Source organism: Pholis gunnellus (assembly GCF_910591455.1).
Source record: "Pholis gunnellus genome assembly, chromosome: 16".
NCBI classification, from domain to species: Eukaryota; Metazoa; Chordata; class Actinopteri; order Perciformes; family Pholidae; genus Pholis; species Pholis gunnellus.
The window spans coordinates 10,923,476-10,940,342 of NC_136543.1; the positions used below are offsets into that span (position 1 = coordinate 10,923,476).

A 16,867-nucleotide genomic window follows, 5' to 3' on the forward strand; every position below is an offset into this window, starting at 1 on the left:
GGCCTGATTACAAAAATGAGCTTCCATAATCTATCTTAATTAGGCAGTGATTTAATGCGCCACCTGGCGAGCACATCAAGAGACTCAAATCAGACACACCTATGATGTTGCGTCATCAACAGGTGCAGGTTGCGTCCATAGCTAACATGCTAAATGCTAACATCAGGCCTAGGTCTGTGATTGCGTGACAATAATACCCGATGTTACTGCAGAGCGTCATTCAGCTAAAACACTTTGATGAGCGCCGTAATGACGCCTCTGTTGCACCCGCCGTGGTGTTGTCCATAGACATACATATATTTTTGGTGTCTGTGTTTTCTCTCTTTTGATTAATTCCAGTGGCTACAGTCAACTTCATAAGGCGACAGCATGTCAGTGTTGTGTTTACAGCTCGTTAGTTCGGCCTCCAAAAGGACAAAGAAAACAGGATAGTTAAAAGAAGTAATACCACAAAGTATCAAAAGTGACACCACACATTTTCATGATATTGGATTGTTGTTGATTCGTTGTTTTGTCGAGAGAAAAACATTCCTCTCTGAAATGTAGGATAGCAGCTGTATGAAGTAGCTTAAAATTGAAATATTTCAAGGAAATGTACTTTAGTACAGCACCTAAACATTAATGTCATGTAGGCCTCTACGCTCCACCACTAGATTTCCTGTTAAATGCACAGGCACTGTGGTTTTGCAGCTCTTTTGCTCTCAAGCATGCAGTCTTGGACTCCGTTTTATACATGCAGGACAAGGGTTAATGCTGCTGAACTGATACGTGTATTTCCGTACAATGGTACCTGTGTACCCAACATCTTATTCACGGGCTTGAAGTGAGCAGCAAGTTGGCTAATGGGCATTTTCTTTTAGAGAGCAAGAATCATTGCAAAGCTCAGTGGCGTGAAAGACCACAGAGGCTGCAGCCACAGCCACTGTATACTCATTTAGTCGACGCGGCCCTGTGTTGCAGAGCAAATCCCTTTACACTGCGCTCTTTGTTTGATATTGAGCTAATCTCTTGCACCATTTCTCTCTGCCATCAGTAAGGAAACGTGCTGATTTATCATTTTAGAGGAATTAAGCAGCTTATACATGTACTGTACACCCACACTTAACAAATGTCAGATCTCCCTGACTGGTTTAGTGTATACACAGTTTTCATATTTTGGAAGATATTCTTTGCCTTCCTACGTTAAATAATCAACTCCTGGCTGAACTAAATTCCAGTGAATACCGCAGATGATGAAAACCACAAAGTCGCCTGATTTCTATTCTCCTCACAGACATGGGTCTGTTGCAGAGAGATTGCCGGTGATTGTGTTCAAGCTCTCAGGTTTGTGGGGAACTAAAAGGTCGAGCATTCATAGGATGACACTGTGCCTTTTTGAACGAGGCGGCCACTGAGAGCACGAGATACCGGCATGAAACACGAGTGACATGCAAAAGTGTTTTGAGTGCAGCTTCCCTGAAGACGAAAGTACCACTGTGCTTGAGGAGAGGACGAGAACTTTTTTTTTTGTTTTGGCCTCGTTGTTTTCTGTCTTAATTTCATTGTTATCATACCAAAAATAATAAAAATGTAATATTTCCACACCCCAAGAGAGCATAAGACAGTTCCTGCTGAAGTTATTTCCCTTTGAAAAATAGGCAAATATGGGAGGCATGGAGTCCCAGCTGTAAGCTTCACTGTGGGAAAGAGTGGGTTGTGATCTTGGTTTTTCCTGTGGGGAGTTTAGAATTTTTTTGGCGTTTTTTTAGATTTCTCTCACAGTCAAAAGATTTAGTCAGCGAGTCAGATTGTCTGTGCTAGCCTTGTTATGGTTTTGCAGCGTGTTTTCGGTGCTTCCTCGCCTTCTGCCTGGTGCATGCTGGGACGGACTCGACCCCCTCATGACTTTGACTAGAAATATTCACTATATGCCACTATAAATTACAGAATTTCTGAATTAGAAATATGATTGTTCAGAACTGTCAGTCAGTATGGCTTCATGAATGACACAAAGCTTTCAGAGAACGCTCTGGTACACTCCATTGGCCTAATTAGCAGGCAGTCATGTCAGTGTTAACACTGCAGCCTGAGTGCACGCTGGTGGCAGAATAACACATTTCCAAGAAACTGCAGCGAAACGTACAGTGGGACTCATGGATGAAATGACTTGCTGTCTATCTCCTGTTCTGTTACAGCTGTTAGAGATGAATGGATATAATGAGTAGCTCGTGTGGGATGTAGAGCACATGCTGTATTTTAAAATGGAATAATGCAGACAGGAGAGGAGGGAAATAGAGCATGTAGAAAGGTGCCATTCTTTTTACATCGCTAGATGTTAAACATTTCATTAAATCCAAGCGTGTATGTATTTATATTGGATAGTGGATCTCCTAATTCCTAATGGTACATTAGGAATAACAGACGAAGGGTGAATACATAAGAAAAAACACATTATGTTTAAAGAATATGTTTATATTTGTACCATTCAGTCTCTCTTTAATCGCTTATTTATTTGTACAGAGCAAATATTCCAGTCAAGGTGAAATCCCATAGAACCTAATTGAGATCACTCATAATAATAATACAGTAACAGATCAGGAGTCCAGAGAGGTTTCAGAAGACGCTTACTTTATTTTTCAAGTCGACCATTGCACCAACGTTCCCACCAGTGTCTAGTGGCCTCCACTAATTCCCCCACACAAACAAAATGAGGGCCCTTTTGTACACCTGGTCCATCTAATTGGACCAGCCATACCACCTACAGGTAAGCTAGCTATCTATGTATAATAAATATTTACCTAATTTTACCTACACCAACCATACAAATATTAATTAACAACTATATATATATAAGTCTTATACCTAACGTAAATGATCAACCCATAACTTATCTAAATAAATACAGCAACACTTCACTTCACCCTACCTGCTTCCTGTAGTCCCGGAACTATAAATGGGTTCGGAAGTAATTTGCCCGAACACCCTGGGAAGAGGAAACAGGCAGAGGTAAGTTGTTGCTATATATATATATATATATATATATATATATATATATATATATACACACACATCCAATAAACTTGTATTGTCCTTGACTCCTTCCTCACACACTATCCGTGGTCTAAGTAACGGCGGCGCGTCGTTACAGTGTGCAAACTACTCCGGTACAATAAACATACATTCTACTCATTTGACATTTAATTGTTCTTCAAAACTAAATTAAGCAACTGGTTGTAAAATACTCTGACATGAAAGTGTAAAATGAAATCCTACAATAAGTGTAAAGTATAATCATCTTTGACTTTCATTACACATGTCTGTGCAGTAGCTGAACGCTCTCAGGCTCACGCTGAAATACTTCATGTGTTTCACATTTGCTGTGTTGAAACATGTTTTTTAAGAGCTTTGCGGGTGTTTTTACTCTGATTGGCTAATCTGGCAACATCTTTAACTGTCTGGGTCAAAGCCAGGAGAGGCTTATTGGTTCCATCGACAGATGGACGATTTTACAACCAAACTATTTAAAACAATTTAGCTCTGCTGCCGTTTAGGACCCCATAAAGCCCAAATCTGAGGTCGTATCATGTTGTCCGCCTCAAATAAAAATCTGGGTGTGAATGCATCAGTATGGGACTCTCTATTGTAACAGACAGCCAAATGTGTATATGATGGAAAACCAGTGATCTTCTTTAGTTCTTATGGTATCTAGATTTCATCAGAAGCATTATAATATCTCCTGGATGTTTATCTGTGAAAAAGACAAATCATCGTTTGTCTTTGGCACAGTTATTAATCCCACATCATCATATCTAAGTCATTAGATCCACCTGTTCCTTGTGTTAAAGAGGACAGTTCATTTGGAAAGAAGAGGGGCAACACCGCCCTCTTCTGGACTTTTGTTGTCACAACGTGGTCATCATGAACAGTCTATGATCAGGAGCTCCCACTAAAGTGACTCCCTAAAACACAGAATGAACTAAGTTTAAACCTTGTTCAATGCGTGACTTTCCAACAAGCTTTCCATCAAAGTAACAAGCTTTAACTATTACGTCTCTTGTATTTAGGAACTAGGGCTCAGAAACCGGTGAGGAGAAGTTCTGATAAACAAACCCTGTAAATCAGGCCACCGGGGCCACGTCCTCTGTTTTCCCGGATTCCTTTTATTTGTCTGAATAGAAAACAATCATGATGAAAACACGGAGTCCTGAAGGGCCACTTTGCTTTAAATAACCTCATCAGAGAAACACTCTCCGTTCCCCTCCTGCCTGTGCGTAAGAGCCTGTTGACCCAGACAACACTCAAGACTTCCCCATGTCTCCAGTGGAGACTCATGCTGTCACAGAAAGACCAACGATTTTACTATTCCATGTTTTTTGGGAGAGCAACCAACGATTGTTCTCATTGCCGATTCATTTGATGATTGTTCTCTTATTTAGAGGCTCCCTGTGGCGTTTTTGACCATTAGCCGTGCTTCAATAGCAATGTCTTTGTGAGTGGGTCCCTGTTTTAATAGTTCTTGTGCTCGCACATGAGCATGTGGGTGACACCACACACAGTCCTGCCAGTGGTTTCACACTATGCCACTATTTCGCAGATGGCGGTAATGTGTCAACAAAAGCTGTGAAGAAGACTGTTCGATCTTAAAAGTGGATTTAAACATTGCAGGTTTAAAAACTTTAAAAACAATTGGCTTTCTTTTATGAAGGACATTTATTCAACATGTTTATTAGATCTAACACACGTTTCAGTGCGAAACGCTGCATAGAACACTAACTTTTGTTTGTTTTCTAGAAAACTCTCAAGGACACCTTTTATTAAAGAATTGTTTTTCCTATTAAAAATGAGAAAATAGCAAAAATAAAACACCATTGCAATTTTCCAGAGTCCATGGTGTCAACTTCAGATGTAATGTTTTGTGTGACTGTCAACCCAAAACATTCACAATGATATAAAACAGAGAAAGTAGACATTCCTTGCGTTTCAGACACAAGTTTGATTACAGTACATTAAAAGAATTGCCATATATTTTGAAAACTGCTGCACTTTCTAAAACAGCACACTTTATAAATGGCCTTTTAAATAATTACTTTATTAATAGTCATTAAAAAGTCCTTAATGCTTTTCAGATCAGTAATAAACAATTAGGATGAACAACCCCTCCCCCCCCCCCCCCAAAAAGAAAAAACCCTTTAAACTGAGAGAAACAAATAAACCTGAGGAGGAGCAACAGAGATGGACTGTTACAGTATTGTACCTTACAAGGACATGTATTTAAGTACAGCATGTTATCGGCCACAGAGCTGCAGTTTGCCGTATCTCCACAAGATGGAGGCCGAGACCATAATCGTACATTCAAATTAACCCCAGTTATGCCTTTTGTAAGATGACAGTTGAAAATACCAGCCCTATGACAAGCAGTCAAACTCCTCCCCAAACTACCATCAACACAATGGCTCTCATTCCTTCAGGGATCTTTTGAGTGAAATAAATCAGGTCAAAGAGTCATTTAAACATTGTGGTTTCCATTGCATCCGTGGAGCGCTGGCCTGTGCCAAAGAGTTCCAGAAAGAAGCACAATACTGAACATCATCTCAGAGCGGAGACTGAAGCAGGTGCTTCACTGTCAAACCTCAGGTCTGCTTATTCACCTCCCTGTGAGGCGCAGGGGTGAACGGGACAGGGTGACACCTATGTGACACCCCTTAGCTGTGTAGTCCACATGGAAAATTAATAAAGACTACTCGCATAGTTTTCATCTGAAAAGTTAAATTCTTCCATGATATTAGAGCTGCAACGATTAATTGACAGATTTATGTGTCGATTGACATAATCGGCAGCTATTTTAATAATCGATTAATCATTAAAGTCATTTATTCATGCAAGAAATGGTAGAAAATGCGATGGCCAACCTCTGAAATATGGAGATTTCCTGCTTTTTCTCTATTTTATATCAAATTAAACTGAATATCTTTGGGTTTTAGACTGACATACGGAGACATTTAAAGACATCATCCAAATGATTAATCTAAAAGAATAATCTGAAGATTAATCAATAATAAAATAATCATTAAATGATATATTGCTTGTGACTGTAGCATTACTGATTTTTTTTTTTAGCGGCCCTAAAGAGCTTCAAACATCACATGAATTACCAGTAAAACACTCTTCTCTGTAATTCCATTTCATCACGTCAGATCATGAGGTTCGAGTAAATATCTGATGACGCTCTGGTGTGTGTTCATCCAACAAGGAAGTTAATGAAGTGTGTTATTTAAGAGTGTATGTGTGGTTGGGAAACTTCAATGAACCCGGATAAAAAGGAAGGATACACAAGGGACAAGATGAGGTCACACGGACACAACCCGGAGAACACCTGACTTCATGTTATTCCTGACCACATAACACCTCTTGTTTGAATACCAACCACAACCGTAAGCTGACACAACCCTTTGAGGAAGTTTGACATTTTGGAAAGTACGCTGAAATACACTTTGTAGATAGTTAGATCAAAGCGAATACGCATTTCCCCCACTATGTCTAACTATTTCCTTATCATTATCTTTTTATGGATGTTTAACTTGTACACATTACCACAAGGTCATGTGTAAGAGAGGAACCGTCACGTCACGACAAGAGAAAACAAACAAAAGCCAAGTGATTCTTGTTACTCCCATCATTGTTACCTAGTGTTGTCAAACGCTAATTATAATAAGGGAGTTGATCCACCTTAATCACCTTGACTTCTCAAAACGGGATTAGAGTGGATGATTGTTATTTTAGAAGTTGTTCAGTGTGAATCAGGTCAAAGTCAAGAATGGTCCCCAAACCTATTTCCGTATCATTAAATCTTGTAAAGCCATAACTGACAGACCCCTTCATGTACAAAAAAATAAAATTGTCTCACACACCTTTAAACAACCACCTCTTTCATTAAACGCACACATAATTTCCCCAGATATTCATTACTTGACCTATTACTAACCTTCTTTTTGGGGGCCCTGTTGTCATCCCCGGAGGAGCCCCGGCTCTGATGTGTTAGGCAATCGCTGATTTGGCAGCTTCCCAGCAGCTGAGGCACACCAGCTACCCTGTTGATACTTAATCTGACTCTTGCGCTTACACACACACACACACACACACACACACACACACACACACACACACACACACACACACACACACACACACACACACACAGACGCAGAGTTGCAGGCAGGTATGCGTATGAAGGCACACACGAACACAAGGCTTACGCAAGCCTCGGCCAGCCATGCCTAGGGTAGTCATAACACACAAGACGGTGGAGACATGCCAAGATGTTATAGGTCAAACAATGATTCATAAGCAAAAGTGGATAAGATTAAAAAAAAGGATTATATGTATTCAAGTATGAAAAGTGCCGGTGTTTGATGCGTTCCACCGGTTACGCTGTATCTGCTCCCCCTTACGTGTTCCGGGAAGAGACACTGACCCACTATTGACATTTGTGTGTTTGAGGAGTTAAATGTTACATTACGCAAAGGTCAGAGAAGAGTAAACGGTTAGAGGCAGAGATGGAGAGAGAGAGGGAAAGGTTTTTTTTTTCCTTTTCAAGGAGGAAATTGAAAGCGCTGACGAAAATGAGAAAATGTAAAGAGAACTCTTGTGGGTAAACCTTCTTGGCATGAGGTCGAGCTCTGTAATGTGCAGGTGGTTGCGTGTGTGTGTGTGTGTGTGTGTGTGTGTGTGTGTGAGGGAGACAAGCAATAGTAATGAAAAAAAAAAACATGTTAGTATGAAAAAAAATGTGATCTTTATTCAACATCTCCACACATATTTCTAATATACATATTTACACCTTTTTGTACAATGAATATATCTCGTATGTAACCCGTCTGGACCAGTAATAGCCTCTAGGTTGTGTCACAAATACATAATTCACAGTGCAATATGAAGTTTGTGCACCCGTGTCAGTTTACTCTACGTGTCACATGAATGTGTGACTCTGCTTGTACGAACCAGGAACAAAGTCCTAAATCTCCGAAATTACTTTTCTGTGAGGAACAACAATTCAGATTGTCACAAATCCGTTCCCATCTGGTATCCCGAGCAGACGAGGGAAACGTAATTAAAGAACCGCAGCAGACGTTTTATTAGCCTACCGGTTGACCCAAAAAATGTAAAGCACAGCGCTTCTCAGATATGCCAGATTTAGTACCGTCTTCAAAATGATTGTGCCAGAATGAAATAGCTGGCTGCAGATCTAGCCTGCAAGGATAAACGTCACTGAAGCTCTGCATCCGTCTGTCACAATCCAAGACAAAACGTCTTTTAGAACGCGGTGCATCATGTCTCCAACTATGATGACTAGTCTCCTTGGATACAGCTTCCAACGGCAAAAAAAAAAAAAAAAAAAAATCAAATAAAAAGGAAGGGAAGAAAAAGTACCATAAAAGAGGTGAAACAGTCAGAACAGATTCTTCCAGCCAAGGTCAGGACCGTTTTCTACAGACGCGCTCAAGTGTTGAGTCACCATTAGACAACCGACATCAAATATCGCCCGACTGCGACTGATTCAGAGCCGTTCAGTTTATGAAACACAGTGATACGGGCACAACACTCGGCACAGCTCAGCTTTGTTAAAGCAACACGGTTGGCATAGTGTTCCGACAGAAATGAACAAAACGCGTTCAACTGCTCAACTGAGAAAGTCTTCATTTTTCTGAAGTGGGTTTCTTTCTGACTTGCTGGTTCCGAACTGGATATTTGACACATTTCGTAAAAAACAACGAAAATACAACATTGTTGGATTGAGAGATAACTCATGGCGTTGTAATTCAAGTGGAAGTACTATTTAAATTGCCTGTTTATTTGAACTTTTCCCCCTGAAATGCAGCATGCATTTAGACTTAAGACGTATTCCAACCATCTCTGTTGCTGCAAAGGCATGTGACCAAGTCTGACTTTATTTTAAGAAGCATTAGTGTTGGCTAACTGCACATGCAGCGTTTCAGAAGAGCTGAACAGATTAATTACAGTCACAGTTAATAGACACTTCCTGTTCCGATGCAACCTTTTTAGATGATATATTCAGATATGAGCATGTTTTTGAATAGCTAAATGATTTAGTTTTAACTGTTACAAATATCTAACTTCCTCTGTTAGCCATTTACAAGGACTTGTGTTCGCCCAGTACCACTGCTTATTATTGAGTGTGTGTGTGTGTGTGTATGTGACTTTTCAGTGAGTTTTACACTCGTAACATCCTGCCGTTCTCAACCTTCTGTGAAGGGTGTGAGATTTGTAAAAGCGCTCTACTTGCTGAGACGTTGCCAGATTGGCAGTGAGACACCTTCGTAGCGTCCCCGCCGAGTGTGACACATCAGTCCTCTGCTAAGTGTCTTTCTCACTCGATGACACTGCCTGCTGCGAGACGTCAAGCTTGTGCTAGGCCTTCCTCGAGCCGGTCAGTGAGTCAGCCGGCGGAGCCTCCAGCCTGGTCGGAGACTAGAGTGAGAGGAACAACGTTGCGTCTCCTCGCCTCCCATTCAGGATTCATCTAATGCTTTCTGAAGCCTTGTGAGTCCAGGCTGAGAGCAAGCATCGGTGACTATTGTTTGCCACGGGTTAATTCTCTGTGATACACTCATAGTAGCCTGCAGAGATTATTTTGTGAACGTAACCTGGCAAATTCAAGTCCTTGTTATTTCTTTTAGCACCAAATAATTTCAAAAACATACATAAAGAAACACAGAGAAGGATCATGGTGAACAATGCCCTTAGCAAGTAACACACATACGACAACGAAATACAGTACAGTGAGTTCTTGTAGAAAGCTTGAGGGTGTATGTACACTCAATTCTACACAAATGGGTTTCGAAAATGTGCCATTGTTAAAACACAACAATGGATCCCTCATAGCAATTCCTGATTTGGTCCCTCAGCCAGTCTCAGCTGAATCGAGTCCGTCAGCAGAACAGATCATCATCCTCTTCCACGTTAAAGGATGGCACCATCTGTTCTGCCGAGCTCACTTCCTGTTCGCCCGGTGCCACTTCCTGCGACGACGGCGGCTGGTGGAACCACGGGTGAGCAAGCAGCTCATTCGCCGTGAGTCTCTCCCAGGGTTCCTTCCTCAGCAGGCTCTGGAGCAGACACTTGGCCCTGGGCGACAAGCCCTCTGGCAAACAGCACTGGCCTCTGCGGATTTTTGAAAACAGCGTGGCCGGGTCCGGGTCATGGAACGGGTAGCGGCCAACCAGCATAGTGTACAGCATGACCCCCAGGCTCCACATGTCGGCCATCTTGCCAGAGTAAGGCGCGGAGCCGCTGAGGATCTCTGGGCTGACGTAGGCGGGGCAGCCGTGGGTGTCTGACATGGAGTCGTCGCTGGGGTCCTCTAGGACGCGACAGTCCTCGAGGCTTTCGAGTCTCACCTGTGTCCTGTGAAGAAAAAAGTCAAAATAAGGTCAGGACATTTTCAAAGGACCTTTTTTTAAAAAGCTGTGACAATTAAAAGAAGTTTAATGTAGCACATTCCTTTCCGTTAGCTGCATGTTTACTTCTACATTTGAGGATCCCCTTTCTACAAGAACAGCAGCTACTAGTGAGAGCTTTAGTCACACTGTAACAGCGACATCATCTGTTATCTTGTACACTTTGTAGTGAAAACCAAAGAACTTGATGTCAATCCCCCCCAAGATCCAACTCTGCATGTCACAAGCAGAATATCTTTTGCATGTCATGTTGTTGTTGGAAATTATGTCCTCAGAGTTCTCATGTTCAACACTATTTAAAATCAAAGTCATTCCTTGATCTAGTAAAACACTGATAGTGTGTAGTGTTTGTGTGTGTGTGTGTGTGTGTCTATTTCTAACAGTGGCTTTGTTCAACACTGTCAAACATTTCAGTGATCTATTAAATGTAAGTCACTGATTGCATCACAGGAAAAACAAGCATCCTTTCTTGAGCCTTAAGCGGCACAGCAGACAGACAGATGGACACACACACACACACACACACACACACACACACACACACACACACACACACACACACACACACACACACACACACACACACACACACCACAGACACCAGTGAACTCCCTATGACCTAAGTGCACAACAGTGAGTCCAGTTTGAGAATCAGAGCTGCCTAAGTACATTTCCAATGACTTCCTGGCACACATGGTCACATGCACCCTCGCACACAAAAATATACAACTCCTCCTCCTCCTCCACTCACAATGCTATATTTAGCCATGTTAATGACAGGACGATAGGTTTAGTCCAGCACCGGAGCAACTGAGATTGTGAAAGTGTATTTGCAGAATAGGACATTTACGCGCTTTCAAAATTATTGATGGAATGGGATAATGAATTATTAATTTTCAACAGCGACAGACGTGCCATGATTTTAATTCAAATTTCATCTGTGCCTCTTAAGATTTGCTCCCAAGACTAACACAGTGATTGAGGCTTTATCAAGAAGCGTGCTGCTTTATCTCACATTCAGAGGGTCGACTGACTCTGTGAGACACTTCAGCTGTCAGACAGAGTGGCTGGGGAGAGAAATAATCAGCCAGAGAGGGGATGAATAGAGTGACAGCCAGAAGGACCAAGATAGAAAGCAAATGATATCTAAACACCAAGATAGTGGAGGAGATAAGTCAGGGGAGGAGAGCGAGCGATGGAGACAGAAAAGGAAACAGAACAGAGAGAGTTAGAGGGGTGGAGAGAGTGACTCATCCTTCTGTTGAGAGTACATTTCTCTCTCTCTGTCTCTCTCTTTCTCTCTCTCCGCGGCTATCTGCACCTGGGTCCCACACTCGCGGCGCCAGCCATCCCATAATTACCCTCAAATGGCTGTTGCCACATCAGTGACGCACGGAAAGGCCGGCCCAGCAGTGAAGCTCTGCATGCTTCGCAGTGCTAGTCACTTTCCCTAAACTGGCTTTCCCAAATGCACTGTGTGTGTGTGCGTGTCTGTGTGTGTGTGTGTGTGTGTGTGTGTGTGTGTGTGTGTCTGAGAGAGAGAGAGAGAGAGAGAGAGCGAGCATTTGTCAAATTGTTGTGACTTTCTGTCTCTGGCTCGGGCGCTGCATTGTTGGCAGGGACATTGCATCACAGCTTGATTGTTGGGGTTTGAAAGATGCCCGATTTTGGATTTGGAAAACTGTATGACTGGATTGATGAGGTCACGCAGAATTGCAACATTTCAAGGAGACTTATATCGATGTGCGTCCAAAGTCTGTCTGCGATCGGATAGAGAGGCAGCCATCTCGGGGTGAACAAAAGCTAAATTCCACACTATCGGCGAAATCTGCAGCTTTTTTTTCTTTTCTTTTTACAGTCACATCACGGTAAGATCATCCGTAGTGGCACTGCAGTATGTCGCCAGCCAAAGAGTGAAGAGAAGTTAAGAAAGATGTCATCCCACAACTCCAGGGTCAAGTGGGTCTTGTGGATTTAGCATCAATGTTGCAATGCTGCGACTCTGCTAACAAAATACTGAATTAAAGGCATAAGCCATTGAGCTGGCTCTGAATGTTTAATCAGCGCTCATACAGACATGCATGTACGGACACACACACACACACACACACACAAAGAAAGAAAATGAGCTATGCAGCCCCCCCCCCCCCCCCTTCCCCCTCTGCACATATACTCTGTGACTCATCGCTCTGCAGCCGTATAGCTATCAGAGGGACACAACCAACTTCAACTTCTCTCACTGGCTGTCTGCTCTCATTCATCCAGTGTGACCCTGCTAGCCCAGAGGTCATGGCTGGAGAATGTTACTGTTGAGAAGTCTCCATGAAAAAGGGCCTTTGGAAAGTTGTGCTACATCAGCGGGCGCTTACAGGAAAGACTGTGACGCAAGGGCAAAGAGGCGACAAATAGTTTTGTAAGCGGGGGTTTTGTGTGTCTTCCTGAACCGAATGTGTAGCACGATGCAGACATTAGGGTGCATGTGTGTGGGAGCCAGTTCCAAGCAAAGCGCTTTGACCTACGCCATCGTGCATGGATGACAGTGTATTTGAATGAATCCTTGTTGGAAGCATCAGTTATTCTGCGGAATAATTATGATGTAATTTATGAATAAATAATGAGGAATAAATATATTCTAAGATATAGACTGCAGAAGGGGGTGATTGTCTCATTCACCAGCCTCGTCTCGCAGCTCTGCCAAACTACCACCCACTGCATTCACACGTGCATGCGCGCACGCATGCAAAACAAACACGCATACAAAGAGACACGTCGAAAGTGAGAATGGGAGACAGACACAGAGGGCGAGAATCTGGGAAGCGATGCAGTCTGCCTCCACAAGTACAGAACCTCCTACTCTATCTGCGCCCACATCGATCTCTGCACACATGGCCTGTGTGTATCAGCTGCTGCCGAGTTTTGCTCTGTGCCTTCACTGGCTCGTCCCACATGCACTGAATGTATTTAAATCTGAGAGCCTCCGAAATAAAGTTAGCTGTTTATTTGAGCTGAATGAAACTGAGACGAAAGAATGTGACGCTGAGCAGGTGCCCGGTTACAATTGCGAGAAAGCTTTCAGGTGTCATTTGACACTGAGGACCAGTATTTTAAGTGTGTTTCCTTGAAAGTACTGCAAGGGATGTGCTTCTCACCTTTTCTCATCTGCAAAGACAAACTTTCGCAGTTTGAGGTCACCCAGCACGATGCCCGCCTGGTGGCAGTGTGCCACAGCGAGGGCCACTTGACGGAAGAGCCTGCAGCCGTGCTCCTCGTCCAGCCTGCGACAGCTTTTCACCAGGGTGTGCATGTCCCCAAAGTCCTTGTCCAGGAACACGTAGGCTTTGCGCTCGCCAAGGATGATGTCCCTGACTCCGGCCACATTCTTGTGGGCTGGCAGGATCCCGTAGGCCCTGATCTTTTCCTGGTACACCCCCATATCAAAGACCTAAGAGAGGAGAGCAGAACAGAGATGCAGGATGGAAATTAGGAAGATTCAGAGGCAGGGAGGGAGGGAGTGTGTTTGTGTGTGAGGAGGAGGCGGCAATGGGTCAGTGTGTTCTTAATGATCATCTGAGGAAACAAGCATGCAAATTTGGCAGCGAGTTAAAAAGAAAAAGAAAGGAGTAGGATATGCTTTGATTCCAGCTGCTTTTGCAAGAGCATGACAAATGAATCAGCAAAGCATGAAGCGATTCACTTTATTAATCAACAAAGCCAAACGCCTGCAGGTCTATCATGCAAAAATAATCACATAGATCTGGAGCAGCGGAGGGCACACTCTCATTACCATGAGTCTTTGCCTCACATGTTTGCATTTTGTGTGTGTCACGGCGCGGCGTATTGCAGTGACGTGTATGCAAATGAGCCGGGTTGACAGACACTTGTGCGAAGCCACAGTGCCAAGGAGAGGTGGGTTTCAATAGGTAGGCTGTGTTTCCACCACACAGCAGAGGCTACGGGGGCTGACCGGTCCTTCGTGCTCTTTGTAAACATGTTTGAAATAATGCAGTTCAGGATTTAACTATCCTCAACTATCACTCCTGTCATTACGCAAAAGTGTGACACATTTCACGTGAGACTGTCATTTGGTGAGCAAGTCGGGCTGAATCCTGATGACATGTCAGACGGGCTATTGAGCAACGCGATGAAACACCATTCATTCTAAGCACATTGCACAACGACGGGATTGCGCATACCTTGCACAGCTGCTCGTCGCCGGTGTCGGTGTTCATCGCGCTGTGCACGCTCTCCCGGTCCGTTAGAGGTAGAAGCAGAAACGGTCCTATCCTGGATGGCCCCTGGTGGGTCCCCGGGAAAGAGTTTGAGACGGGGCTCGCCGGGGAACCAGGAGAGGTGCCCAGGAGTCCCTGCGTGTCCCCCGTCTCGGAGCTCAGCCTGGCGCATTTGGCCGGCGGCTGGTCGTCTGAGTCCAGCCGCTTGTGCGCGACTCTCCCGATGCGGATGCAGGGTGCCGGGCTGCTCAACTGCAAGTTCATCCTGATAGACCGATTCACCGTCAAAGCAAAAAACGGAGACCCCGACTGGTTTAGTATGTGTCCTTTTAAAATAGACTACAAACGTTGCGCTCCATTTCTCCGTGCGAGATCCATTCTAGTTGAGCTATAAATGAAACTTCAGCGGATTCAGGAATAATCCGAGCCACGTCCTTTTTTTTTAGCAGAGCGAATGCCCGTGGCTCTGAGGTCCGTGTACTTCTGGTGAGAAAATCCCGATCCCTCAGAGACCAGACTGAGAGAGAGGGGGGAGAGAGAGAGAGAGAGAGAGAGAGAGAGAAAGAAAGAGAGACAGAGAATGAAAGAGAGACCGCCTCACACTCTTGAGAGAGGCAGAGAGTGAGTGAGCTCCGGTGATGTTGAGCTCAGAGCTCAAACACTCTGCCCAACCAGTCCAGCCTCCTGGTGACACAACCATTGAGCAATCCTGTAACGGCACCGACTCGAGCTCCGCTCTGATGAAACAGCCCGGCTGTATTACCTTTCGCAGAAGGCTGCGTGACCATATGGCGCAAACATTCGTCTTGGTTTTTTTTTCTCTCTGTTAGTTTGTTATGGTGTCAACATTCTCTGAATTACTGCTCTGTGATTTTGCTGATGCTAAGGAAAAAAACCTACCATGTGAGAGGAATGAAGAAATCATCTGCTACTTATCACGGCTGCCTCATCAAGCGTGCTCACATGTTTTAGACAATAATTGACAATCCTTAAAGATCTTTCTCTGACTCAGTCGGTTTCCTTAATGTTCAGCCATGTATTGCAACAATCTCTCCACAGACCTCCTGTATGGCACCTGAGCTGTTTGCTCTCCAAATGTTAGGCCTCAAGTGTGAACTAGCCCGCACAAAGCTCCAGTGTATGAGCCTTAACTCTAGCTTTAACATCACCATGATATTTTCCCATGCTGGGCTTGTTTGTTATGTGGATATGACTCACCCTTATAAAGCCTTAGTGGTGCTGCGCTATAAGCATTCACATAAAATATGCCAGCACGGCTCTGTAAACAACATCATAGCAGCTGGGCTCCCAGGGACTCCGATCCCAAGTTAGAACTACTGTATACACAAACAGGCAAGTTAGTTCTCTGCAATCAGTGTGAAAAACTATGGGCTGTTACTTATGAATGTAAGAACCCAGACTTTAAAGGGTGATCGAAAACACACATGACCATGTGCGTGTTGCGTAAGACTTCTCTTTTTCCACTGCTTTAAGTCACACAAGCACAGTGGCTTCAGTCGAGGCTCTCTGAGCACTCACCAAAACGCAGAGCACCAGCTGGCTCGTGTGTGTGTGTGTGTGTGTGTGTGTGTTTGTGTGCGAGAGCACTATCGCCCCTATTTTGTACAACCCCTCCTGCCAAACAGAAGCGTGCCGTTCCAAACCATTTATTTCCACATTTCCAACACAGTTCCTTCCACAAGAGGTCACACACTTAAGCAGGTCACAAGGGCTCAGCTCAGCTTGACTCAGAAAGGTCACGTGAACCTGTCTCTGCAGGCCGTCCAAACACGGATGAGCTGCAGATTCCATAGGAATGGTGGCTGTTATTTTTAGGCCTTGCATTCTTTCTTTGTGCAGTGGTCGTCCCATGAATAAGGTGACTCACCAACTGATTGATGTGTGCGTGCGTCCCTGTGAGCAAGTGTGTTTGTCATGCTGTCGAACAGGCACAAGAACAGGTTTCCTCTCTCTCTCTCTCTCTCTCTCTCTCTCTCTCTCTCTCTCGCTCTCTCTCTCTCTGCGGTCTCTCTCTCTCTCTTTTTAAGAAGTTCAAAAAGCAGGATGAACAGTCACTGTGGGAATGGGCGGCAGTTTTTTAAAAAGATTTATTGATATCTGACAATAGTCCGGACCTGGTGTGTCAGTGCATCAACGTGATGATGCACGTTTGTTGCTTGTTTA

At 43.8% G+C, this 16,867-nt stretch overlaps 1 protein-coding gene across 1 annotated transcript; it reads right to left on the reverse strand.

Annotated features, from left to right (window-relative positions):
• Positions 1-7,752: 7,752 nt before the first annotated feature.
• On the reverse strand, positions 7,753-15,288 carry trib1 (tribbles pseudokinase 1). The gene is made up of 3 exons (XM_079176616.1): positions 14,648-15,288; positions 13,604-13,896; positions 7,753-10,401 (listed from the first exon to the last, which is right to left on the reverse strand). Exons 1-3 carry the CDS (start codon positions 14,945-14,947, stop codon positions 9,927-9,929), a joined length of 1,068 nt encoding a protein of 355 aa, XP_079032742.1. The 5' UTR covers positions 14,948-15,288; the 3' UTR covers positions 7,753-9,926.
• Between the last annotated feature and the right edge of the window lie 1,579 nt (positions 15,289-16,867).

Coding starts and splice junctions, on each gene's coding strand:
- trib1 (XM_079176616.1), bottom strand. CDS start 14,947: ATGAACTTGCAGTTGAGCAGCCCGGCACCCTGCATCCGCATCGGGAGA. Junction 13,897..14,647: donor GCGACGAGCAGCTGTGCAAG/GTATGCGCAATC, acceptor CTCCTCTCTTAG/GTCTTTGATATGGGGGTGTA. Junction 10,402..13,603: donor GTCTTTGCAGATGAGAAAAG/GTGAGAAGCACA, acceptor TTTTCTTCACAG/GACACAGGTGAGACTCGAAA.